Source organism: Sesamum indicum, linkage group LG3 (genome assembly GCF_000512975.1).
Source record: "Sesamum indicum cultivar Zhongzhi No. 13 linkage group LG3, S_indicum_v1.0, whole genome shotgun sequence".
NCBI lineage: Eukaryota > Viridiplantae > Streptophyta > Magnoliopsida > Lamiales > Pedaliaceae > Sesamum > Sesamum indicum.
The window spans coordinates 13,593,600-13,614,821 of record NC_026147.1 but is presented as its reverse complement, the minus strand read 5'-3'; the positions used below and the strand labels follow the sequence as shown (position 1 = coordinate 13,614,821).

Here is a 21,222-nt window from a genome sequence, read left to right as displayed (position 1 = left end):
TTTTCCTTGTTACACTTGGGGGTTTGGTGGGGGGGGGGGGGGTAGGGGTTAAAGGTGACTACTGACAAGGTTTTCTTTTTAATTTCTTATTTCCCAGAAAGTCCCTTTTCTAAAGATTTCATTTGCTTTCAGACACTAAAAATAAAATTTTAGAAAACAAAATTAAGTGATGATATTAAAACTGACACTAATTATATGTATAAAACTTACAAGAGTTCTTATTTTGTCATTACAATAATAATTTTTATAAGTTTATAAAAATAGTGATTACAAAAATACATCGATTCGATCAATAAACTAATCTATTGCAATAAACTCACATTAGAAAGATAAATAACCAAACGTATGATGAGACTCGAACTTTTTCGTGAAACTTCAAACATAACCACCTGGCTAACACATCATTAATAACAAAATTATCCTAAACTTCTCACTACTGACTATCAATATTGACACACGTGTAGTGACAAGCCCGTCATGACAATGACTATGATTATATCGTATTTATGTTATTACTAACATGTCATTATAAATATGTCACTAATTATCAGTACCGACAACTTAATTACTTAAATTCTTGAAAATTATATTATGAGAAAATTAAAATTGGTTGTAATAAGATTAGATTTTGGTGTCCTTGGAAGATCCGGCATGGGAATAACCGAATACGAATGTGGTAGCTTTTTGGTGTATGGATGCCTCTGCTACTGAACTGTAGCAGTAGTCCACTGTTGTATTGGCTCCCTCTGAGTCTGAGGGTACTTCTGTGTGTTCTGCTGAAAGCTGTGCATGACTCAATGCTTGGAAATGATCTTACAAGTAAATCTTGTCCTTGCTGCAATAATTCTATTCATCCCAAACCTAACAAGAATTTAATGTAGCACATTTATAATACTATGATGTTTGACAGCATTTGAAAAAAAAAATATTCTACTTTTTTCTTATTTGTTTATTCATTACAGTGAAGTCATGTGTTTGTACCGGCAAAAAAATTATTATTGACTATGGATTAAAATTATTGTAAATAATTATTATTAAATATTATTAAACAAAAGTTAATATAGAAATTTAAATTATTCAAAATGAAAACTATTTTGTCATCACTGTGAGTCATACCAAATATTTTTACCACACTCGCAAAAACTTCTGCCAACAACTATTGTGTGATTGTGGTTAATAATTATTTATTACGATTATTTATTTTTAACCATATTAATTAGCCATAGTTAAATATTAAATTTCTTCTAATGTTGGCAACATTCTCTTGGTGCATAACTGAATTGATTTTTTTATTCTAAATTTTGAATTTTTGATAAAATTTAATATATACACGTTACATATAAATTTTTTTCCTAGATAAAGTAGATGGAGTCATCTTTGTACATACTTGGGGTGAGTAGATAAATTAAATTTGTATTCAATTAAATGGTGATAAATATCAAATAATATATATTAATTATTAATTATAATATGTTTTATTTATATTTTAAATTTATTGAATTAATTTAGATGTAAATAGTTAATTTAATTAATATTAAAATATATATTTTCGACATCAAATTAACGGCTGACAAGTATGAATATTGAAGTGGGTCAATCAAATCATATTTCACAGTGAAATTTAAACCAAGCCAATGACACGTGGAGCAACTATATGTAACCTCAAGTCAAATCAACATAAATAATTTAATATTTATCTTTTTTATAAATATTAAAAAGATAATGTCAAATTAACTAACCATACCATTCTAAATACATAATATGTATCTTTTTAAATTAAATTATAAAGAGATTATACAAAAGGTGTTCAAGTATATCACAATTCTACCTCTTCGATACCTATATAAAGGGATTCTTGAAACTTATTCAAGACACACACATGGGCATAGAGAACGAATGATGGAGCAAAATAAAAAGGCCAAATAATTCTCTTTAGGAAGCTTCTTGAGCTCAAGAATATTCAAAACATTCAAGGCAGAGATCGAATCATTCGTCGAAGGTGGACAATAAATTGTAGCATTTAATTCAAAATTACAAACGTTAAGCCCTCGAATTAACGTTATAAATAAATTCCTAAAAAAATTCAAGTGGCAAATTCATTTTTCTCTTCACACACTAAATGAAATTTCATTATGGTTAATTACCATGATTAAAAATAAAAAATCATAAAATACTAATTAACCATGACAGTGCAACTGCTATTAGCTGTTGTTTCCACAAGCAATGCGAAAATATTTGCTACAGTTAAAAATTATAGCAAATATTTTGGTTAGAGCTAAAACCATAGCAAATGTAGAAGAATCGTGGTCAACAGTTAAATTTTGGCATCGATTTTATTTGATTGTGGTAAATAATAGATTTACTATGATTTTTAAATTAAACCATGGTGATTTATAGTTAGGGAACAATAATTATTTTTGTAGTGACATGCATTAACGTGCGAAAATGTATAAAGGTAGTTGGATTAAGAAAATATTTGTATGACCTGCAATAAGTTAGTAAAAAAGTCAATTGTGACTACATATGGATTTTCATTCAATTTATTTGTTAATATCAATAAATTCACCTTTTTCCTCATTTCAGAGAATTCTTCTTCCATTTTGTTCAACTTGCGAAGGAGCCTAGGTATGATCTTCTTTGCCCTTGTGCAAATTGGAGGGTCTTCCCATACAAAATATCCACATCCACTTGCAATATCATCACAATCATGAAATCTTCTTCCCAGATTTGAGTTTGTCAATGAGGTTCTTAGACATGCTTTCTTACCACATAACACATTAAAGTTCTGATTGTAGAAGTTGCATCACTTGACACCATCTTTTCAAAGATTGAAACTGGATTTCGATTGCAAGAGAAGAGACAAGATGATGGAACCCTAATTTCTAATTTTTCCTCTTTTCCGTCTTGCCTAGTGTAAATTTACCCCCAAATACGCATTAGTTGATATGCCACGTGAGAAGCATGTGACCACTTTAACGTTTTCTGTCAAATAATTGACGGTGGGACCAAAATTAAGACAAATCAAAAGATACTGTCCTGAAATTGAAATTTTTGTAATGAATGTGACCAAAATTGATCATGGCCTAATTTATGAGACTAAAAATGAGATTTTTCCGTCAATGGTACTAGATGTAATTTTTCAAACTACAAGAAATTTACGTGTAATTACAATAAATTTTAGGGGAGGATGGTAAAATTATCCCTTACAAATACCTAATCATATTTATGTTTGAACTCCTCCAATCCCCAATATGAATTTGGGAAATAATTATATCTATACCCTCTAACCTATGGTCTATTTATATGAATCCCTTATATATATATTTTTAAAAAAATTACACATATACCCATCAAAATCATCAATATTATTTGCATAAACAATCTTTTTTTTTTATAAAAAAATTACACATATACCCCTAAAAACAATGATAATAATACACAAACTATCCTTATTATTTGATTGCCAAGAACAATTTTTATAATTACATAAAAAATAAAAATAATTTATATAAATAAATCATAAATCAAGAGTATAATTATAATTATCCTAACAATTTATATAAGGTGTCATATGCATCATTAAGAGGTGCAAGCAAATCAAGACTATGGGGGGTATGTTTAATTAGGTGCATTGCAATGTCTGTGAGAGGGCTATCTTACCCTTTAGATGCTTCCATAGTTTGATGATAAAAGGAGGTATAACTTAGAACTCTACTTTGACTTACCAGTAACATGGTTGTTTAGTAGTGAATTTCATAATCCTCCACTTTAATAATAAAAGTTCAAATTTTAGTGACTATATAGAACACACTACCATATATAAATATATTTATTATAATTTGACAATGTCTCATCATAATGCTTGATCCAACAAAAATGGAATTTTATTGAAAATATAGAGCTTATCACTATATAGGGATGTAGAATTGGCTAGTGTTGAATGATAACGAGTCGATATTGCTTTATCCAATATAGATAATGTCTGACCATAAGTTGATGTTACTTTATTCAGTAAACCTATTGTGTCGGTTGGATTAGAATATGTGTTTATTCTTGATAATGTCACGTTGCCATAAATATGAGGTTTTAGGGCTTAAAAGCCACCTAAATTCTTTACTTTCAATTGATGTGGGATGGACACGTGATGCATGCCAACACCATCTGGCCCTAAACCAAGCTTGAGATAGCCTCATGATGCATACCAGCACCATGATGCAACATATGATAATATGCTTGATATGCCATTACGCGAAGTATTATCGATGAAATTAGAAGTACTTAATTAAAAACTCATTCAAACTCCTCGTCTGCAATTTATGTGGGACATATACCAGCATCACATAATCATAATTGGTTTAACCCAACATAACATTTCATTATAAAACAAAACAAAAGAGAAAAAAAATAGAACTCTTAAGTAAAATGACACAGAATACCCTCGGCGCGGTATCATAAAAACCAGGCGATAATTTCTCACAGCTCTAAATATATATATGAGTCATACCTGGCTCCACACAAGAAGTTAAAACCCTTGTGGCAGGAGGGGAGAGCAGGCAAAGTACAAAGAAAAGTCAGATGGTCATCAGGGCAAGGAGGAAAAGAAAGACAAAGGGGGACAGAGACAGTCCCTTATAACCTTTGCCCTCTGAAATCATCTGCTGAATCAAAACAATTTATGTTAATAAGGCTGTTGTTGTTTTCGTACTTGCTCATTATTAATAACAACTCTCCTTTTCATCCCTTAGATTGTGGTGAGAAGCCCCCCCTGACCATCTTCCCTCTTCATCAATACACGCCCACTGTGTGAAAAAGTGTGGGTTAGGCGTCTCTCTTTTGTGTCTTGTCCTCTCACATATGTATTGATGAAATGTGTGTTCTTGAAGAATAATGACAAAAGGCAGAGGAGGTAATGGTGGTGGTGGTGTGTGTGATGAGCATGCAGTGAGCAGGCAGCGTTGGCATATCTGGAAAATCTGTACTTGCAACGTCTGCGACTTTTTGGTGGAATTTTCTCTCTACCACCACATGACTGAATATATGGCCACTGCCCTTTGCAGTTTTGCTTTATGTTAGGCCATTATGGTGAATGTGCATTCGAGGGATGCATGTGTTGAGAAAAAAGCATATGTTAAAAGCCTAGGATTTATACGCGTTGCGCTGTGTGTGTTAAACTAGGCTGCAGGCTGAGTTTAGTCCTGGTAAACTATTTCCTATTTTTTTTATAAAATTATAGCTATACACTCTACAAGTTGTTAGTGTAATAGTTTCAAGGGGTGTCCTTCTAACTTTTGTACAGCTATACCTCCTGAGGTGTTAATATAATATTTTTTAGGGGGTGTCTATGTAAGTTTTTTCTTTTAATAAATGGTGTCGTTCTAATTATAATTATAAATTCATGGGGTATAACTATAATTTTACAATAAATAAGAGGCATTTATGTACTTTAACCTAATCTTATAAGGTAAATATGATTTACCCTCTTTTTTTTTCATGCTTTTAGGAGGGAATCCGCTTTTTTTGAGGGATGATATTCAATTTGTTTGAAAATCATCAAAAAGATTGAGGAATCAAACTTGTGTGTATACATACGGATCAATTTATTCTTTGGTCCTTCCTCTTTTTGTTTATTCACTTTTAACCCCTCTAGTTCAATACGGTCAATCTATGTAGTCCTTCATACTTTATTTTTGGAGCAAATATGGCACTTTTATTTTTCCAAAACACATATTATCTAAATTTTAATCATAATGCGCTTGCAGTCTTTCATAAACTTTTTCAATAAAAAAAAATAGAACGATCAAAAATACTTTTTTTAGCTAACTGCAAAAATTACTTTTGTCAAAGTATCAACAAAAAAATCCAAGTCCCTATAGCAAGAATATAAATGTAATAATGCTTACAAGTTAGCTCAAACAATGTGAAATAAAATTGATTATTGTCTAAACAAATACAATGAATTTATTCTATCATATTATTCGATCGAATGCTGTATAAATTTTTTTCTATAGCGCACGATATATGTACTATAAAATTATAAATACAAAATGGTTAAATGAGATAATTGTGAGTATACTTACATAATAATTTTTATATTAGTATCTGATAATTTAAAAAATTTAGATTTCGAATTCAATAAATAATATGTATTTGACCGTTTTCAATGAGACCCTTTTAGTTGTAGTTTATTTCACCTTGAATTGAAACATGTGTAAATTTGGTCAACGAGGGCATTAAATGAAACTATCCAATCAACAGGTGACACGTCATAATCTAGGGCAGTGTACGGTATAGGAACTGATTTTCTTCGTCATGGGACCATGCTCCAGTCCTATGATCCTATCTATTACAAGTTGACATCTATCCCAAACCATCAATCTTTCTGGATAACTTTAATTGAGATTATTTTTTTTAAAATAATATATAAATACAAAAGCTTGAAGACCTTTTAATTTATTAAAATGGATTATGGTGCAAGTAAGCTAAACTAAATATATATATAGATAAATACAATGTAACAGTATTTTCGTCCCATCAGAACGAGTTCATTTCTGGATCCGTCCTGATATTGACCCACATATTGAGTTTCACATAGTTAGTTTTTGATTTTTGATGACGATAAGTCAGTTTTAAAAATTTTAAATACAAATTTTTTTATTTCCCTTTTAAGTGTCATCCCTATTTTTTTTTATTTTGATATAATAAAAAGAATATGTATAAAAAATATAATAAATGAGTGATTATGATATGCAACATCATTAATAGGAAATCTCATGGTATCTATAGTGCCATGGAATGAGATGTTGAGAGTATTACACAAAAAATATAAATGTACTTTGAAAACTTTTTTGGTAGAAAGCCTAGTTTTATATTTTCAGAAAGGGATTTAAGTGTAATTAACACATTTTTTTAATAGCAGATTATCTATTTATACTATTATAAAAAAAACCTTTTGTTGTACTAATTTTTAAATATCCAAATTTACCTTTATTTCATTTATTCTCTTTAAATTTTTTTGGTCAAATCAGTAATTTTAATAGTTTTTAGTAACCCCTCAATTATATATAATAGAACAATTGAACAATGGTCAAAATTGAAGTATTGAGGTCAAATATAAATAATAAGAGATAATAGATAATAGATATGTTCAACTAAAAAATTATTCCAATTTTAAAAGTACGCGTTGAGCTAGAATAAAGATGATCATACCGAATATTATAAATTTAAAAAAAATTAATATTGATACATATATATATATAAAGTCAATTATTATATTTTTTTAAATCTGACATTGAAGATACATTAATTATATGAGAAAATCTAGGTGTTAGAACTAAAATCAAAGATATCATATAACATTAGTAAATGTAAATAAAAGTTAATTAGTAATTATATTTTTTAATTAAAATAATGAAATGAAGTGAAGTTTTCTTCGTATTAAAGAAAAATAATTAAAATGCAGTGTAAAAATTTAATTAAATTATAAAATAAAATAGATATATAATGTGCACTAAAAATATATATGTGGGGTAGTGGAATTTATATATATATCAGAATAAATATTCTCAACATCACAAAATATAATAATAAACAAGGGATGTAATTTAAACATGTCAAATGCTTTGAAAATTATAATATGTCATTAATGCCTACCTACCAAATAGAAAATTTTTACAATTAAAAAAAATTCAAAAAATTCTAAGAATTGAGAATTTAGTGAAAATTGATCACTTTTGATCAAAACACACCCTTCAAATATATATATATATATATATATATATATTAATAGATTTTAGTTAAAAATAGTTCAAAAACTTAATTTTATAAAATTAATGCTCAACTAGAATTTTTATCTTATAGTTTTGTATTATGTATTGATGATTTTTTCCCGTGAACTTTCGTAAAAAATATTACAGACTAAATAAAAAATACTTTGAGCAATAAAATTAATATTAAAATGATACGAGATTGAAATTTTATGAACTTTAATATGTTATTCAGGTGAATTATTGTAATTTTTTTTTGTTTAATAATTTAATGAAGGCAAAATTGCAAAATTGAGTGCTGAAATTGAATGTCTATTGAGTGTAAATTCCCAAATTCATGGGATAAAAAGAAACCCTAGAAATCCCTCTTAATACAATTCAAATTTTGTTGATCCAATACCCATTGGCAATGACGAGCCTCTGGAGAGCAACAACTGCTATTGCAGCATCAAAGCTTTGTTTGCGCATTGCTAATCTGTTGCTGCCACATCTCGAAGCCAACACCTTCACCAACGCCTCCTCCAAGTTTCCCACCATACTCGGCGCCTCCTAATCGTCGGCCCAAGGGATGGAGGCAACAAGTTCATACTATTCATCCCCGACAAAACTCTCTTCCCGTTCGGAGAGATTCTCGAGAAAAAAAAACTGAAAATTAAAGTATATGAGTAAGCAATTAGGAGAAGGGGGATTTTGAAGGAATAGTCGTTTTCAAATTTGAGGAGACATTTGAAGTGATGAGTGTTTGGGTCGCAGGGTGAAGGGGATTATTAGGGGTTTTTCTTGATAATTTGAAAATTTACAAGTTAACAACACTTTAACACTAAATTAATTTTTTTTTCTTGCCATTTGCCACGTTAACATTCATGTGCGATGCTGGCTATGTAAATGAGGCCCATTTGGATGTCGGAACGATTGCTATAAATTTAAAATATAAAGGATTAAAATTGTCAATTCTATAATTATTGGATCAATTTTGCCATTCCCTATACATATAGGACTAATTTCGTAATTTTACCTGTAATTAATGTATTTATTCAGTTTATCAAAATATGTATGATTATGTGTGTAATTATCCAAATCCAGCCCAAACCCGCTAACATGATATGGGCTATATTACTCGAAACTTTGAAGATCCATCAGCTTCAAACCCGGGCCCTCGATGGGCACGCCCGGTTCAATTTTCCGCCCGAAATCCAAATTGGAGCAGCAAGGCACCAACCCAGGCCACCCCAAGAACAACTCGGTTTGGTGCAAATTTCAGATCAACTGAAAAAGAGGGGGAAAGCTGAAAAGGGCAGAAAACCCGGCTTGCTAAGGGGAGCAGATTGAGAAGCTGGAAGTCTACTTATGCAATGAATTACGAGGGAAATGGTAGAGAATGGAAGTCGTGAGAAGGAGACTTGTTTCTCCAGGGTCATCACTTCGTTGGAGCCATACAACGATTTTCACTCCAAGACCTTATTCAACTGTTGCTTCACCGCAAACCCTTTATTCAGTATCAGGTTATTCGCCTCGCCTTTTGTCTAATTACGGTTCTTGTCAAGTTGTTTCTCAGTTGTGTGTAGTATTTTGAAGTGTAGGTCCTGTTGTATGACTTTAATAGCTATATGCTGTAGTGTTGTTTGATTGTGTAGTAAATGTTACTGGATATGCCTTTTGTTTCAATTGATAGTAGGCTTCTCGGGTTCAAAAGAAAAAGGAAGTGTTGTTTTAGATTAACTTTGTTTGGAGGTTGATAAGTTCTCCAGCTGTATAAATAATGAGCTGCTTTTTGCACTCTTGCTTTATTGTTCAGTTGGTGATCTTGAATGAGAAAGAGCCGAACATTTTTTGGTTTTTGTCTTTTATAGTTGACGTTATGAGCTTCTATGCTTGTGTTATCCTTTGGTGCGCTGGACGGACATTTTCTAGTATACAGATTTGAGATTATGGAGCGAGAGCAAAAGGGATTATGCTGATTGACATAAATTTTGTGACTGGTGTACCTGAGGCTGCCGGATGTTGTTGTGTTCTTTTGCTGCATTGTGTTAATGCTTTGTGCTTTACTCTTGGTTTTTAGATAAGCCGTGTTTAAATTTTGTGAAGATTTAGCATGTGGAAATTTGATTTGTTATGTACTTGATGGATTTTCCAAGCTCTGCAAGTGATTGTCTTTCTTGTGTTGATACCTTCAGATGATCAAAAACTTTTTCGCATTCTTGAATCATGCAAGTTAAGCCCTGATTTTAGAACTGCAGTTTCTGTGCACGGTAAAATCATTAAACATGGGTATGGAACATGCCCATTACTGTTATCGATGTTGACAAAGGTGTATGTAGCTTGTGAGAAACCCAACCTTGCTCGCCAACTACTCAGTGATGTCTGCTTTTTGAATTGTGATGTGGTCTCTGCCAATCTGTTGATCGATAGTTTCATGAAGGCTGGGGAAATTGATGTTGCCAAGAAAGTATTTTCAGCATTACCTGCACGAGATGTGGTCACATGGAACTCGACAATTGGTGGTTGTGTCAAAAATGGATTCTTTCTGGAGGCAATAGGCATGTTCAAGGAGATGTTAAGGACAAAATTTGAACCGGATGGGTTTACTTTTTCTTCCGTCATAACTGCATGTTCAAGGCTTGGAGCGCTTAATCATGGAAAGTGGGTGCATGGCTTAATGATAGAGAAAAAAATCAAACTAAATTATATATTGTCGTCTGCCCTAGTAGACATGTACTCAAGATGCGGAAGAATTGAAACAGCAAAATCTATATTTGATGCTGCTCAAAGAACTAATAATGTTTCCATATGGAATGCAATGATAAATGGGTTGGCAATGCATGGTCTTGCTGTCGATGCAATTTCGATGTTCAAAGCCATGGAAGGGGATAATGTTTCACCTGATGCAGTAACCTTCATTGGTCTTCTCACAGCATGTAGCCACTGTGGTTTTGTAGAACAGGGTCGCAAGTATTTTAATCTAATGAAAAATGATTACTCAATTCAGCCGCAACTTGAGCATTACGGAGCAATGGTTGACCTCTTTGCAAGAGCAGGACTTCTAGAAGAAGCTTATGCAATGATTAACAAAATGCCAATGGAGCCTGATGTTGTTATATGGAGGACGCTTCTTAGTGCTTGTAGAACTCTCAAAAATCCTGAGTTGGGCGAAGAAGTTGTTGCAAAAATAAAGCATCTTGGTAGTGGGGATTATGTTTTGTTGTCGAATACTTACTGCTCGACTAAGAAATGGGATAATGCAGAAACGGTGAGATGGTCTATGCACAAGAAGGGAGTTCGTAAGAGTACTGGCAAGAGTTGGGTTGAATTGCATGGTGACATCCACCACTTCAGGGCGGGTGATAGGTCGCACCCTGAAACTGAAGCAATCCACAAATTATTAGAAGCTTTAATCCATCGCACTAAAATGGAAGGTTATGTCTCCTCACCTGACTTAGTTTTGATGGATATATCAGAAGAAGAAAAGGAGGAAAACTTGAACTATCACAGCGAAAAATTGGCCTTGGCATTTGGGATCCTGAAATCCAGTCCTGGAACTGAAATTCCAATTTCCAAAAACCTGCGTACTTGTGTTGATTGCCACTGTTGGATGAAAATCGTGTCTAAGGTATTACATAGGGTAATAACAGTGAGGGATAGGATTCGCTTTCATAGGTTTGAAAGGGGCTCATGCACCTGTGGTGACTATTGGTAGCTAATATTGGAGGCTGCAAAAATCACGAGATTTCAGTTTTAAAACTCAGACTTGCTGTTACCGACTATGGAGATGAACAAGAAGGGATAAGCAAGACCAAGTTAACCGTCAGTTAAGGTGCTACAGAATTGCTCGAGAAGTACATTATCTGATTGAATACTAAACCTTCTGGTGACAATGCTTGGAATGAAATTTACATCTTCGATTTTGCAGGTATGTTATGTTTCATACTACCAAGTAAACACTAGAGAGCAGCTACCTTGACAAGCTGCAGTATTCATATAATGAAAACTTATGCTGCTTCTGGAGCTAGGGGACCTGTCTGGAGGTTTGTGCATAATTCATTACAGAGCTAAAGGAAGGCCTTTCGGAAGGTAGGAAGCCTAAACTGCTTGTGGTGGGTGTTGGACAGAATATTTCTGCTATTGCTGAGAACCATGTTCTGCCACAACTCAACTCAATAGAGTAACCTTCACCTCGTTTCCTCATGAGTTATGTCCCATTAATAATCGAAGTTGGTTGCTAACCGGAACCGAGAGCATACTGAGTACGTTTCTTCTTGAAACTACTATCTTCTTGTCATTTCTCCTAGCATGTTTTGATTGTAATTTATTTTTGTATTTATTCAAATTTAACAATTTGCTGAAAATTCAACTTGAATGTATTTAGGCATTTTACTGTTGGTCTATCAGCATGTCATAACATTGAATTTGGAAATGAAATCTCCTTTTTTCTTAAATGAGTTCTGATATCTGCTTCCTTTTCTTTCATCCTTCCTTGTATACAAGATGTTAGCAGAATGTGCACATTAATCCATATTACCTGCTCAATATATATAGATTCACAGGCACCTAGCATCCATACAAACACTACAGTCCTCATTTTCTGGACTTGAAAAGCAAGCAGGAACTCTACATACGTCATTGTACTACGATCCATTTTGTGTAACTGCTTGCTGCAGATGTAAACATCATACAACTTGCACGGTTCAGATGCATAACCCCCTAGCCGTTTTGAATGGGAATTAGCTCCAGTTTCCCTCCATAAACCTCTGGAAGCTGGCTTTCGTCTATGTCCTCTAGCAGAGTAGCATGCAGTCTCTTGTTCTCCACAAACACGATCTTGTACAGAGGAAACACAAATCAGACCACCATCATTGTGCAGTAAACTTGAGAAAGCGAAGAAACTTTTACCTTCTTCCTGGTATTTTTGTCGATGAATGGTGCAACGATCTTCCACAACGTCATAAATATATATGGTACGTGAATGACGTACAATTTTCCGAGTCTTTCTGGGTAGTATTCCTGTGATCAAAACTAAACACTGATCAGCAGTGGGTGGATTTCTCATCTGATGGCTCCTTTGGTTTTTACAGTGGTAAAATTGAACTAACAAGGTTAATTGTTTATGAACCTGTAAAATGTTGATAGCTGCAATAGTTCCACGAACATCGCTGTTGCAGTAGCCAAATCCTTCAATATCTCCAATAATTGTGAACTTCTCTTGTCCATCAGGAATTCTGATTTACAGCACAAAATACTAAAACTCAGTCTACACTCTCAGATTTATAGTCTATCAATATAAATTATTCATGTTTTTTAAAAAAGTTACACATACACATGTCAGAAAAGTCATTATTTACCCAAACTATCCTTCTTTTTGAAAAATTATACATACCTCCCAAAATATCAACATTATTATACAAAATTACAGACTATTCATATTTTTTTTGTTGTCGTAGGTCATTTCTATAATTATGCAAAAAAACAAAAAAAATAATTTGTATAAATAGGTCTTAGAATAGAGTGTAAATATAATTATCCAAAATAAAAAGATTGTACTAATTTTGGTTTTCTTTTCTACTCCAACATCCCAAAATATGTCAATTCTTTTCCTTTTTGTTAATCGGGAACATAATAAAATAAACTCTTTTTCTTGAAAATACCCTTACATTAAAAAAGTAATACTTTGACATCACTTTATCTGAGTTCTTGCTTTTGAGGGCAACAATGCAAGTATATACAAAATTTTCTCATTTTTAATTTTTATTTAAAACTAAGCCAAATTAAATACTTTTCTACTTAAGGAGAAAATTGGTTAATTGCATTTTACCCCCTATGAACAAAATAATATTAGGTAAAGAAAAATTTGAAAAACAAATCTACTACTACCCATGTCACTAGGTAGATGCTGTCAATTTTTTAAAAGTTCAGGGATTACGTTGTCATTTTTTTGTTATCTAGAGGAATTTTTTGCCTATGAATAATTTTATTGCCTTTTGACCCCAAAAAAAAAAAAAAATTATACCTGGAACACAGTCTATCAAGCGCGAACACCAAGAAACCTGAAAATCGAACCACGAAACGTGAGAAACAAATAGTTAAACATTTATTTTTAAAAAAACGTAAACACGAACGTCTGAATTCGTCGACGCCTCCTTTGGCTGCAAAATGTCTGGAAGCAAACACAACTGCAATGGGACGGCCTTGCTTGTCTCTGCCTTGCATGAACATCTTCTTCTGTTCTATTTCATCCCTAATCTCAGACTCCGAAATATAACCCTTTGGAACGAACGTTCTCCTCCATGCTAAGTATTTCAAGAACATCGCCGACGCTTTCTCCACATCCAGATCGCGTGCTCGAAGAAACCTTCTCAGTGTTAACTCATCTATCTCCTGCCCACCAGTTCCGTAATAAATCGTCACTCAACATGTGTTACTAATTTAATTATTTATAAAACGTACGATATTCTTGTCACATGTTTTCTTGCTCCTGACAACTTTTAGAGATGAATTGTCATTAATTAAAACTATGAGACTTATCATTTGTAACAAAATGAACGTTCTTGTGACGTGTTAGGAGAAATAGTGTTTCCCGCTCTACTGATTACCGGATTCTCATTAATGCTCTCGTAAGTTACAAAACGAAAACTTATTTTTAGTCGTTGCGTAAAATTCCATTAAAAAACTCACTTTTAACAGTATCTTACCAAATGATTGAAATGAGACTTTTTTTAATTTATGAATCACTAATAAAAATTTCGTAACTAATAAAATAAAAAATATACCGATCTAAAATACAGAACGAGAAACACAATTTCCCCTTTGTATGTTACATTGAATGTTGATGTTAGTGCAATAATGAAAAATGATGAAGACCCTGAAGTCAATTTGGATTTATTTGATATTTTCCTACCTAAGTCAAGCATGCATTAAAGACATGGACAAAAAAGAAATATGTCAAGTTTGGCAGAAAATGATAGTAACAATACTTTTGGATTTTCCCTTCCAAAAATCCTAATAATTGAAAGATGTCACCCCAATGTATAAGTAAAAAAATATATATACATATATTTCTAATCCAAATTAAATTTAATTAGTCAGCTTAAATCAATCACACGAAAAATATAATATTTTTATTATATAATTAGTGTATATATAATTTAAAAAAAATAATCAATCACACAATAAATATATTATACTTATTATGTAATTTATTTAATTTGACCCAATCATATTTATTTGAATAATTTAACACTGCAGTTCATGCTGGTTGTGAGGTTTACCAACCAAACAAAAACGACCTCATTGGAAAGTATATATTAGCCGTGGTCGTGGCACACCGTTGTTGTTGTACGTATATAATAAATAATTTTTAATTTTAAAATAATATAAATAAAAATAAATGAATAATTGATTATATTAGTATAAATATTTATATATATAATTAATATTTTAAAATTTGATATTGCAATATTACAAACTACTTATTACGAGTAAAAAGTAACTATTTTTTTAATTTTTTATAATGATAAAGATATTATCCTCCGCTGTAAGGTGAACTTAGATAATTATTTATTCAGGCACGTGACACGTCAATGTGTTTACTTGGACTTGATTTCCATTACTTGCTCTCAATTTTAAATTCTGAGTCAACTGCCTAACTAAATTAAATAATAATTTACAACTCTAGAAAATCATTAATTATGATACCAATGTTAAGACTTAATTGCATTTTTAGTCCTACAATATACTCTTTTGATATTTTAGTCCTATAATTGTTTAGTATTGTATACTATATTTTTTTTTATCGTAATAGGGATTAAAGTACTAACTAAGTATAATTATAGGACTAAAATATAATTCAGCCCAAAAATTAATAGAACGAGCTAGGTCTTTATTGTTCTGCCGTGTTTGGATCTTGAATTCTAAGGAAGAAAATGCTGAGAAAAAGTGTTCCTTATTTTACTTTGAAAGAGGTGAGTTTGTGGTTTATTTCTCAAACATTTTCCTTTTTACTTCTCCCTCAAATTTTTCGATCCAAACACAATATTATTATCACTACAATACGAAGGATAAACACACCTCAGAAAAAAAAACTACTTCAGATAAATCTGAATAACCTTAATTAGATTGGAGTATTAAAATTTATTATATAGTAAAGGCTAAATGGCAATTTTACCCCTGAAATCTGAAAAATGAACAAAAACTCCCCTTTGAAACAAAAAATATAAAATAACCCTTTATATTGTAGAAAATGAAGCAAATTATCCCTCAATCATTTGAATAAGAACGTAATTTATTTTATTTTTCAAAATATTTTTTTTAATTTTTTTACTCATTTTTCATATTATAGATAAGTTGCATCCGTAGTTTAAATACAAACGCAATTTACTTTATTTTTTAAAATAATTTTTTAATTTTTTTGCTCATTTTCCGTACTTGAGGGTAAATTGCATTAAAATAATTAAGTTATAGTCAAAATTTTGCCGACTGTTTTGTGACTTTCAGTTACCTCTGATCCCAAAATCTCCACACGAAAAGCTGGAGGATCACATGATCATCAATCTTCATAGAAGAAGTAGAATCGCATTTGGAGAAACCCGAGAATAGAACAAAAACAAAAAAGAATGGTGGTTCAGAATTGAGATTGTTGATGAAGAAAGCGGTGGGGTACCTACCTTGCAAGAGGGATCTTTGGTATCAACAGTAGCTCTCATGAGGCGCAGCTTTCTCTTCTCATCATCATCAGCTTTTTCATCTCTCTCTTCCAACACAGTTTGTGGAGAATGAAAGATGTCTTCCTCTTCCATTACTGTCGAACCTCAGAAGCAGTTTGTGTGTGTGTGTTTATAGACATAAATAAGTGTAGAGTTATTGCCAGTTGTAATTTTGGGAGCTTATTAGGGAATAGATGAAAGGTAGAGGGGAAGGTGAATGGTAGGTGTAGAAATTAATCGCCCACTGTTTGAATTTGTTTTTGTAGATATTTTTTGAGTTTTGGGGTAAAAGAGTGTTCGTGGAGATTCTATATAATCGCACTATGGTTTTGAGTTTTGGGGTTTACGTATAATTGCACCAAATCTAAGGGGAGGATGGTGTAATTATCCCTACTTATATTGATGTATTGATTGAATTGGTGAATTGCTCAGCTTAATGAGATGTTGATGTAATCATATAATTATCACTTTAAAAAAAATTGTATTTGATAATATAACTGTTTTTTTGCGTTGAAAAATCTATACCTTATATATATATATATATATATATATTAAATTTAAGCCCCTTAGAGTAACTTATTTGGTACTTTGAAGGGTCATGATTTCATTATGTCATAAATAGTACACATTAATTTAACTCTAAAATTTTTTACGAATATAAATAAAATAAATTTTTATGAATATAAATAAAAATGATAAATTATTACCTAAGTTTTTGAATAGAAATAATATATGTATACTTTCATGCTTGTTAAATATTAACATAGATATAAAATAGATATTTTTTTATTAATGCAATGATTATTTCTAATCATATAATTTATAATGTCTTGAATTTATATTTTTTAATAAATATAACATCAATATCAATCTTATTTTTGTTTAGCTATAATAATTTATGATTAAATAATAAAGTATTTTCTCTTTTCGAATGCAAGAAAATTTAAATAGCAGTTGAGAGAGAGAGAGAGAGAGAGAAAGAGAGAGTTTTTTTTTTTAAAAAAAATTATAATATTTCAAAACATCTTATTTTAAAATTTTATAAATTTTCTAAAAAAGATTTTACCAAATAAAATTTTGGAGCTTATAAGCTCAGCCAAACACCCTAAATATCTGATAACAAGGGTTGATTTTTGAAAATTTCGAATCCTAATTAATTGCTAAAAGTCCGTCTCAAAAACCAACTCTTCTATCACTGCACCAACAACATGAAGATTTCGTTTTGTGTTTTGAGTGAATAATATTTGTCTTTTAGGTTTGGACATAAGGGTATGGGTCCAACAAACATGCCGTCATGTTCTTAAGTTATAATTGCCCCAAGCATACGCACCTCAACTACTTTGCTATTTCTAGCTACCGTTTTCTTTTCCTCATTAACTATGGGAGGTCTACATACTTTACGAAAATTTGAGCTTAAAATATCAAAAAATTTTATTCAAATTAAATTTGATTAAAGTAAAAGCAATCATAATATAAGTGTAATATACTTGTTGTGTGATTGGTCATTATTTTTTTGAACTATACATCGATCACACCGTAAGTATACTGTATTTGTTTTATATTTGGTTCAAATTCGATCAAGCTCAATTTGAATTAATTAGAATTTCTCATGGAATACCAAGATAAACTTCAAACATTACAAAAAAATGTCTCAAAGCTTTTTTTTTTTTTTTAATTAAAATTCAATTAATTAGGACCTAATGTAGTGAACCTGCACCCATGAGAGTCAGGTAAAAATAGCACTAGATAGGCCTCAGTTATAATCCTTTTATCATTAAAACAAGATTGATACAGAAAATATATAACTCGAGAGTATCAACTGAGCTCAAAAGAATATGTCTAGTATTTGGGAGTTTATGTAACAACATTATACGAATTAATATAGACCGTTGATCTAAAGACAAAAAAGATGATTTGAAGATCAATATATTGCTAGTTGAAATTCGGGTCGAAGGATAAACCAAGAAAAGGGTGTTTTTTTGGATTTACAATTGTTGTTTGTTTAAGCCACCAACATTATTGACGCATTTATGATTTTTCGGATAAAGCACGATTTGTTTGTTTGGTAGTCGTCTCCCTTTGAGTAAAGGTATATATTATTACCTAATTTGCTTTATTTGATTTGGCGTTGGTGAATTTCGTCGCTCATGTTTTTATCTCAAGTTGAAAATGGAATTAATCCTATTTCAATATAGAAGATGAAACTAATCATTCTATCTATTCTTATCCTATATTTAAGATGAAAGTAATTTTATTTCAGGATAAGAGCGAAAGAGTTAAATCCCTCCTAACAAGTGTGACTCTAAAGTTTTGAATCCTTGTACTAACAAGAATCCGCTTTAGGATCCAATCCTCTTACCTCGGCCCACGATACTCCAAAGTTTTCATATACTTTTTTTAGGGGTAGGGTAGATTACATCGACACTCTTTGAGTTAGGTCTAACCACACAAATATTCTCTACTTTTTATAAAATTACAAATACACCCCCTAAAGGGCTGTCAATGCAATTAGACTCGGGGGGTATATTTGTAAAATTTTACCCATGAGCAGGGATTATATTTTTAATTACGACTATAATATCAGATGGCGTGCTCTTAATTTTGCAAATTACAAAGAGTATTTATATAATCTAACATAATCTGATAAAGTGTCGATATAATTTACCTTTTCATTTTTCCTTCTTCTTCCGTTCCTCCTTATATAATTTAAAATTGTTAATTTGGATCCTCCATTACAAATTAAATTTTTACTATGTATTTTATTCAAGACATATTTATTTACATACATAAATATATGTCGAATAAAGCTAAGCAAATAAATGTGATTTGCACATTTAATTCATTAAGAACTTTCAAATGAAACCAACAAGTTGATGGCGACCAGCACAGCAACCTCACATGCATGCAAATCTACCTACATCAAAGAGTTCCATTTTCGTTTCTCACTATCACACAAATTGATTTTGCCATTCTTTTTTGACTTGATTTGTGGCGATTTTTCAACATATATGTCACGATTAGGGCTCGACGGTCTGTTGAGCACGGAATTGCTTTTAAATTTGACAAGTCGTCGAAAACGAAATATTCAATAATTGCACTTAAGTTTTTTGATTAAAATTTATATATTAATTATTTTATTGATTCTTAATCCATATGGGACGGGGTACTGTAGAATATTTCCTTAAATATAAGTCAATGTATATAACAAATGGAGTGACATATTAAAGGAATAAACAACGTTCCCTAAATTTTGATTTAATTATAAATAGACTCCCAAAATTTGAAAAATTGCATTTATCTCCCCTAACTTATCAAGATTTTCGACAATTTACTCACTTTCCTTCCCGCCTATGACTCTGAATGTAAGAACAGGTCCTTTTCAAGTTTGAATTTATTTCGACGATGGGTTGTTCTAACTACTTCTTCCCGCTTATTTTCTCTTCTTCTTTACATCTGTTGATTTTAATCCAAACAAGACTTTGCTCTGTTTGTTTTTATTTTGTCATTGTTTGAAGAATAGTGTAAAAATATTCACATTAAAAGAAAATTTACTATTAGCTATAATTTTATAGGCTATGGACTAATATCATGGTAAAGAATTATTATTAATTATGTTAAACAAAAATCGATGAAAAAATTTAGATTGTCTATCATGAAAACTAATGGTACAAAAAATAAGATCGACTAAACATCTATTAATTGAGGTGCGACATTATTACAAAAGTGTTCATACCTGCTTCACCCCTCCTTTTCTTTCCTCTCGATGGGCCTTATATAGTGATTGATCCTTCACTTTGCATTGACGAGGGGATTGGATGGTGTTGTTGCCTCCTTGAATATGGACTGTTTTTTGAGTTCTGTTCATTTAAGTCATTCTGCTAGTAACCAATATTTGAACCTGAACATGTATCTAAGTTTCACACATAATCCTCTTGAACCTGGACCGATTTCTAGGTTTTGTGCATTAGAAAAAGATTAAACTACTTACCATATCATCCTCAATAAATTAATAATAGAAAGTATTATTTAATATCAATCATATAATATCCCATTTTTTAGATTGTCAATAGATTCTTTTCTAAGTTAATTTTTTCCTCCATTAGAAGCTAGTTTTGTTGTGGCTATGAGCCATAGCAAATACTTTTGTCATGGCTTTTAGCATATGATAAATATTTTAGCCATGCACGCAAAAAAATACGGCTAATAATCGTTGCGTGATCGTTATCAATGGCTATTTACTACAATTATTTATTTTCAACCATGACAATTGATCGTCATTAAATGTTCAATTTCTCTTAGTGCTAGAATGTTTGCTTGTATTTTTCACAAAACACACAGTTCAATGTGTACTTAGGATAAATTACAGCAACCTCTTCTAAGGTTTGGCAAAATTACGAATACTTCCTCATTGTTTGAAAAATTATAAACACCCTTCCTGATGTTTGATGAAATTATGTAATTCTTGGATGGAGATATGAAATTATCAACTTTGCCCTTACTGTATTTTTTTATTTTTTCTAAAAAAAATAAAGATTTGTAAAAAAATCGATTGGGATGGATGAAAAAAATTATTAAAAAAAAATATCCATTTAGTCCATAAAAAATTATAAAATTTTAAAAATTAAATAAAATTATAATTGTTAATCCACAAGGACATTTTGGTCAGTTCACTACAAAAAATAGATGAAAACCTAATGAATTGGGTTATTGTTTAGACGGCCTTTAAAATTAGGAGGTATTGATAATTTTTTAAACAATGAAAAAAT

The 21,222-nt window shown here is 31.2% G+C and overlaps 3 protein-coding genes across 3 annotated transcripts in view; 1 reads left to right on the top strand and 2 right to left on the bottom strand.

Moving 5' to 3' along the window:
• The window catches only part of LOC105158515 (floricaula protein), an 11,426-nt gene extending 3,126 nt beyond the window's left edge, over positions 1 to 8,300 (bottom strand). Inside the window, 1 exon segment of the mRNA XM_011075298.2 lies at positions 8,164 to 8,300. Within this exon segment, the coding sequence (XP_011073600.2) occupies positions 8,164 to 8,300 (137 nt within the window).
• Positions 8,915 to 11,465, top strand: LOC105158289 (pentatricopeptide repeat-containing protein At5g50990). The gene is made up of 2 exons (XM_020692813.1): positions 8,915 to 9,265; positions 9,938 to 11,465. Exons 1-2 carry the CDS (start codon positions 9,142 to 9,144, stop codon positions 11,455 to 11,457), a joined length of 1,644 nt encoding a protein of 547 aa, XP_020548472.1. The 5' UTR covers positions 8,915 to 9,141; the 3' UTR covers positions 11,458 to 11,465.
• Positions 12,192 to 16,706, bottom strand: LOC105158288 (random slug protein 5). The gene is made up of 6 exons (XM_011074987.2): positions 16,418 to 16,706; positions 13,874 to 14,132; positions 13,765 to 13,801; positions 12,871 to 12,976; positions 12,651 to 12,761; positions 12,192 to 12,578 (listed from the first exon to the last, which is right to left on the bottom strand). The coding sequence occupies exons 1-6, from the start codon at positions 16,547 to 16,549 to the stop codon at positions 12,462 to 12,464; spliced, it is 762 nt and encodes a 253-aa protein (XP_011073289.1). The 5' UTR covers positions 16,550 to 16,706; the 3' UTR covers positions 12,192 to 12,461.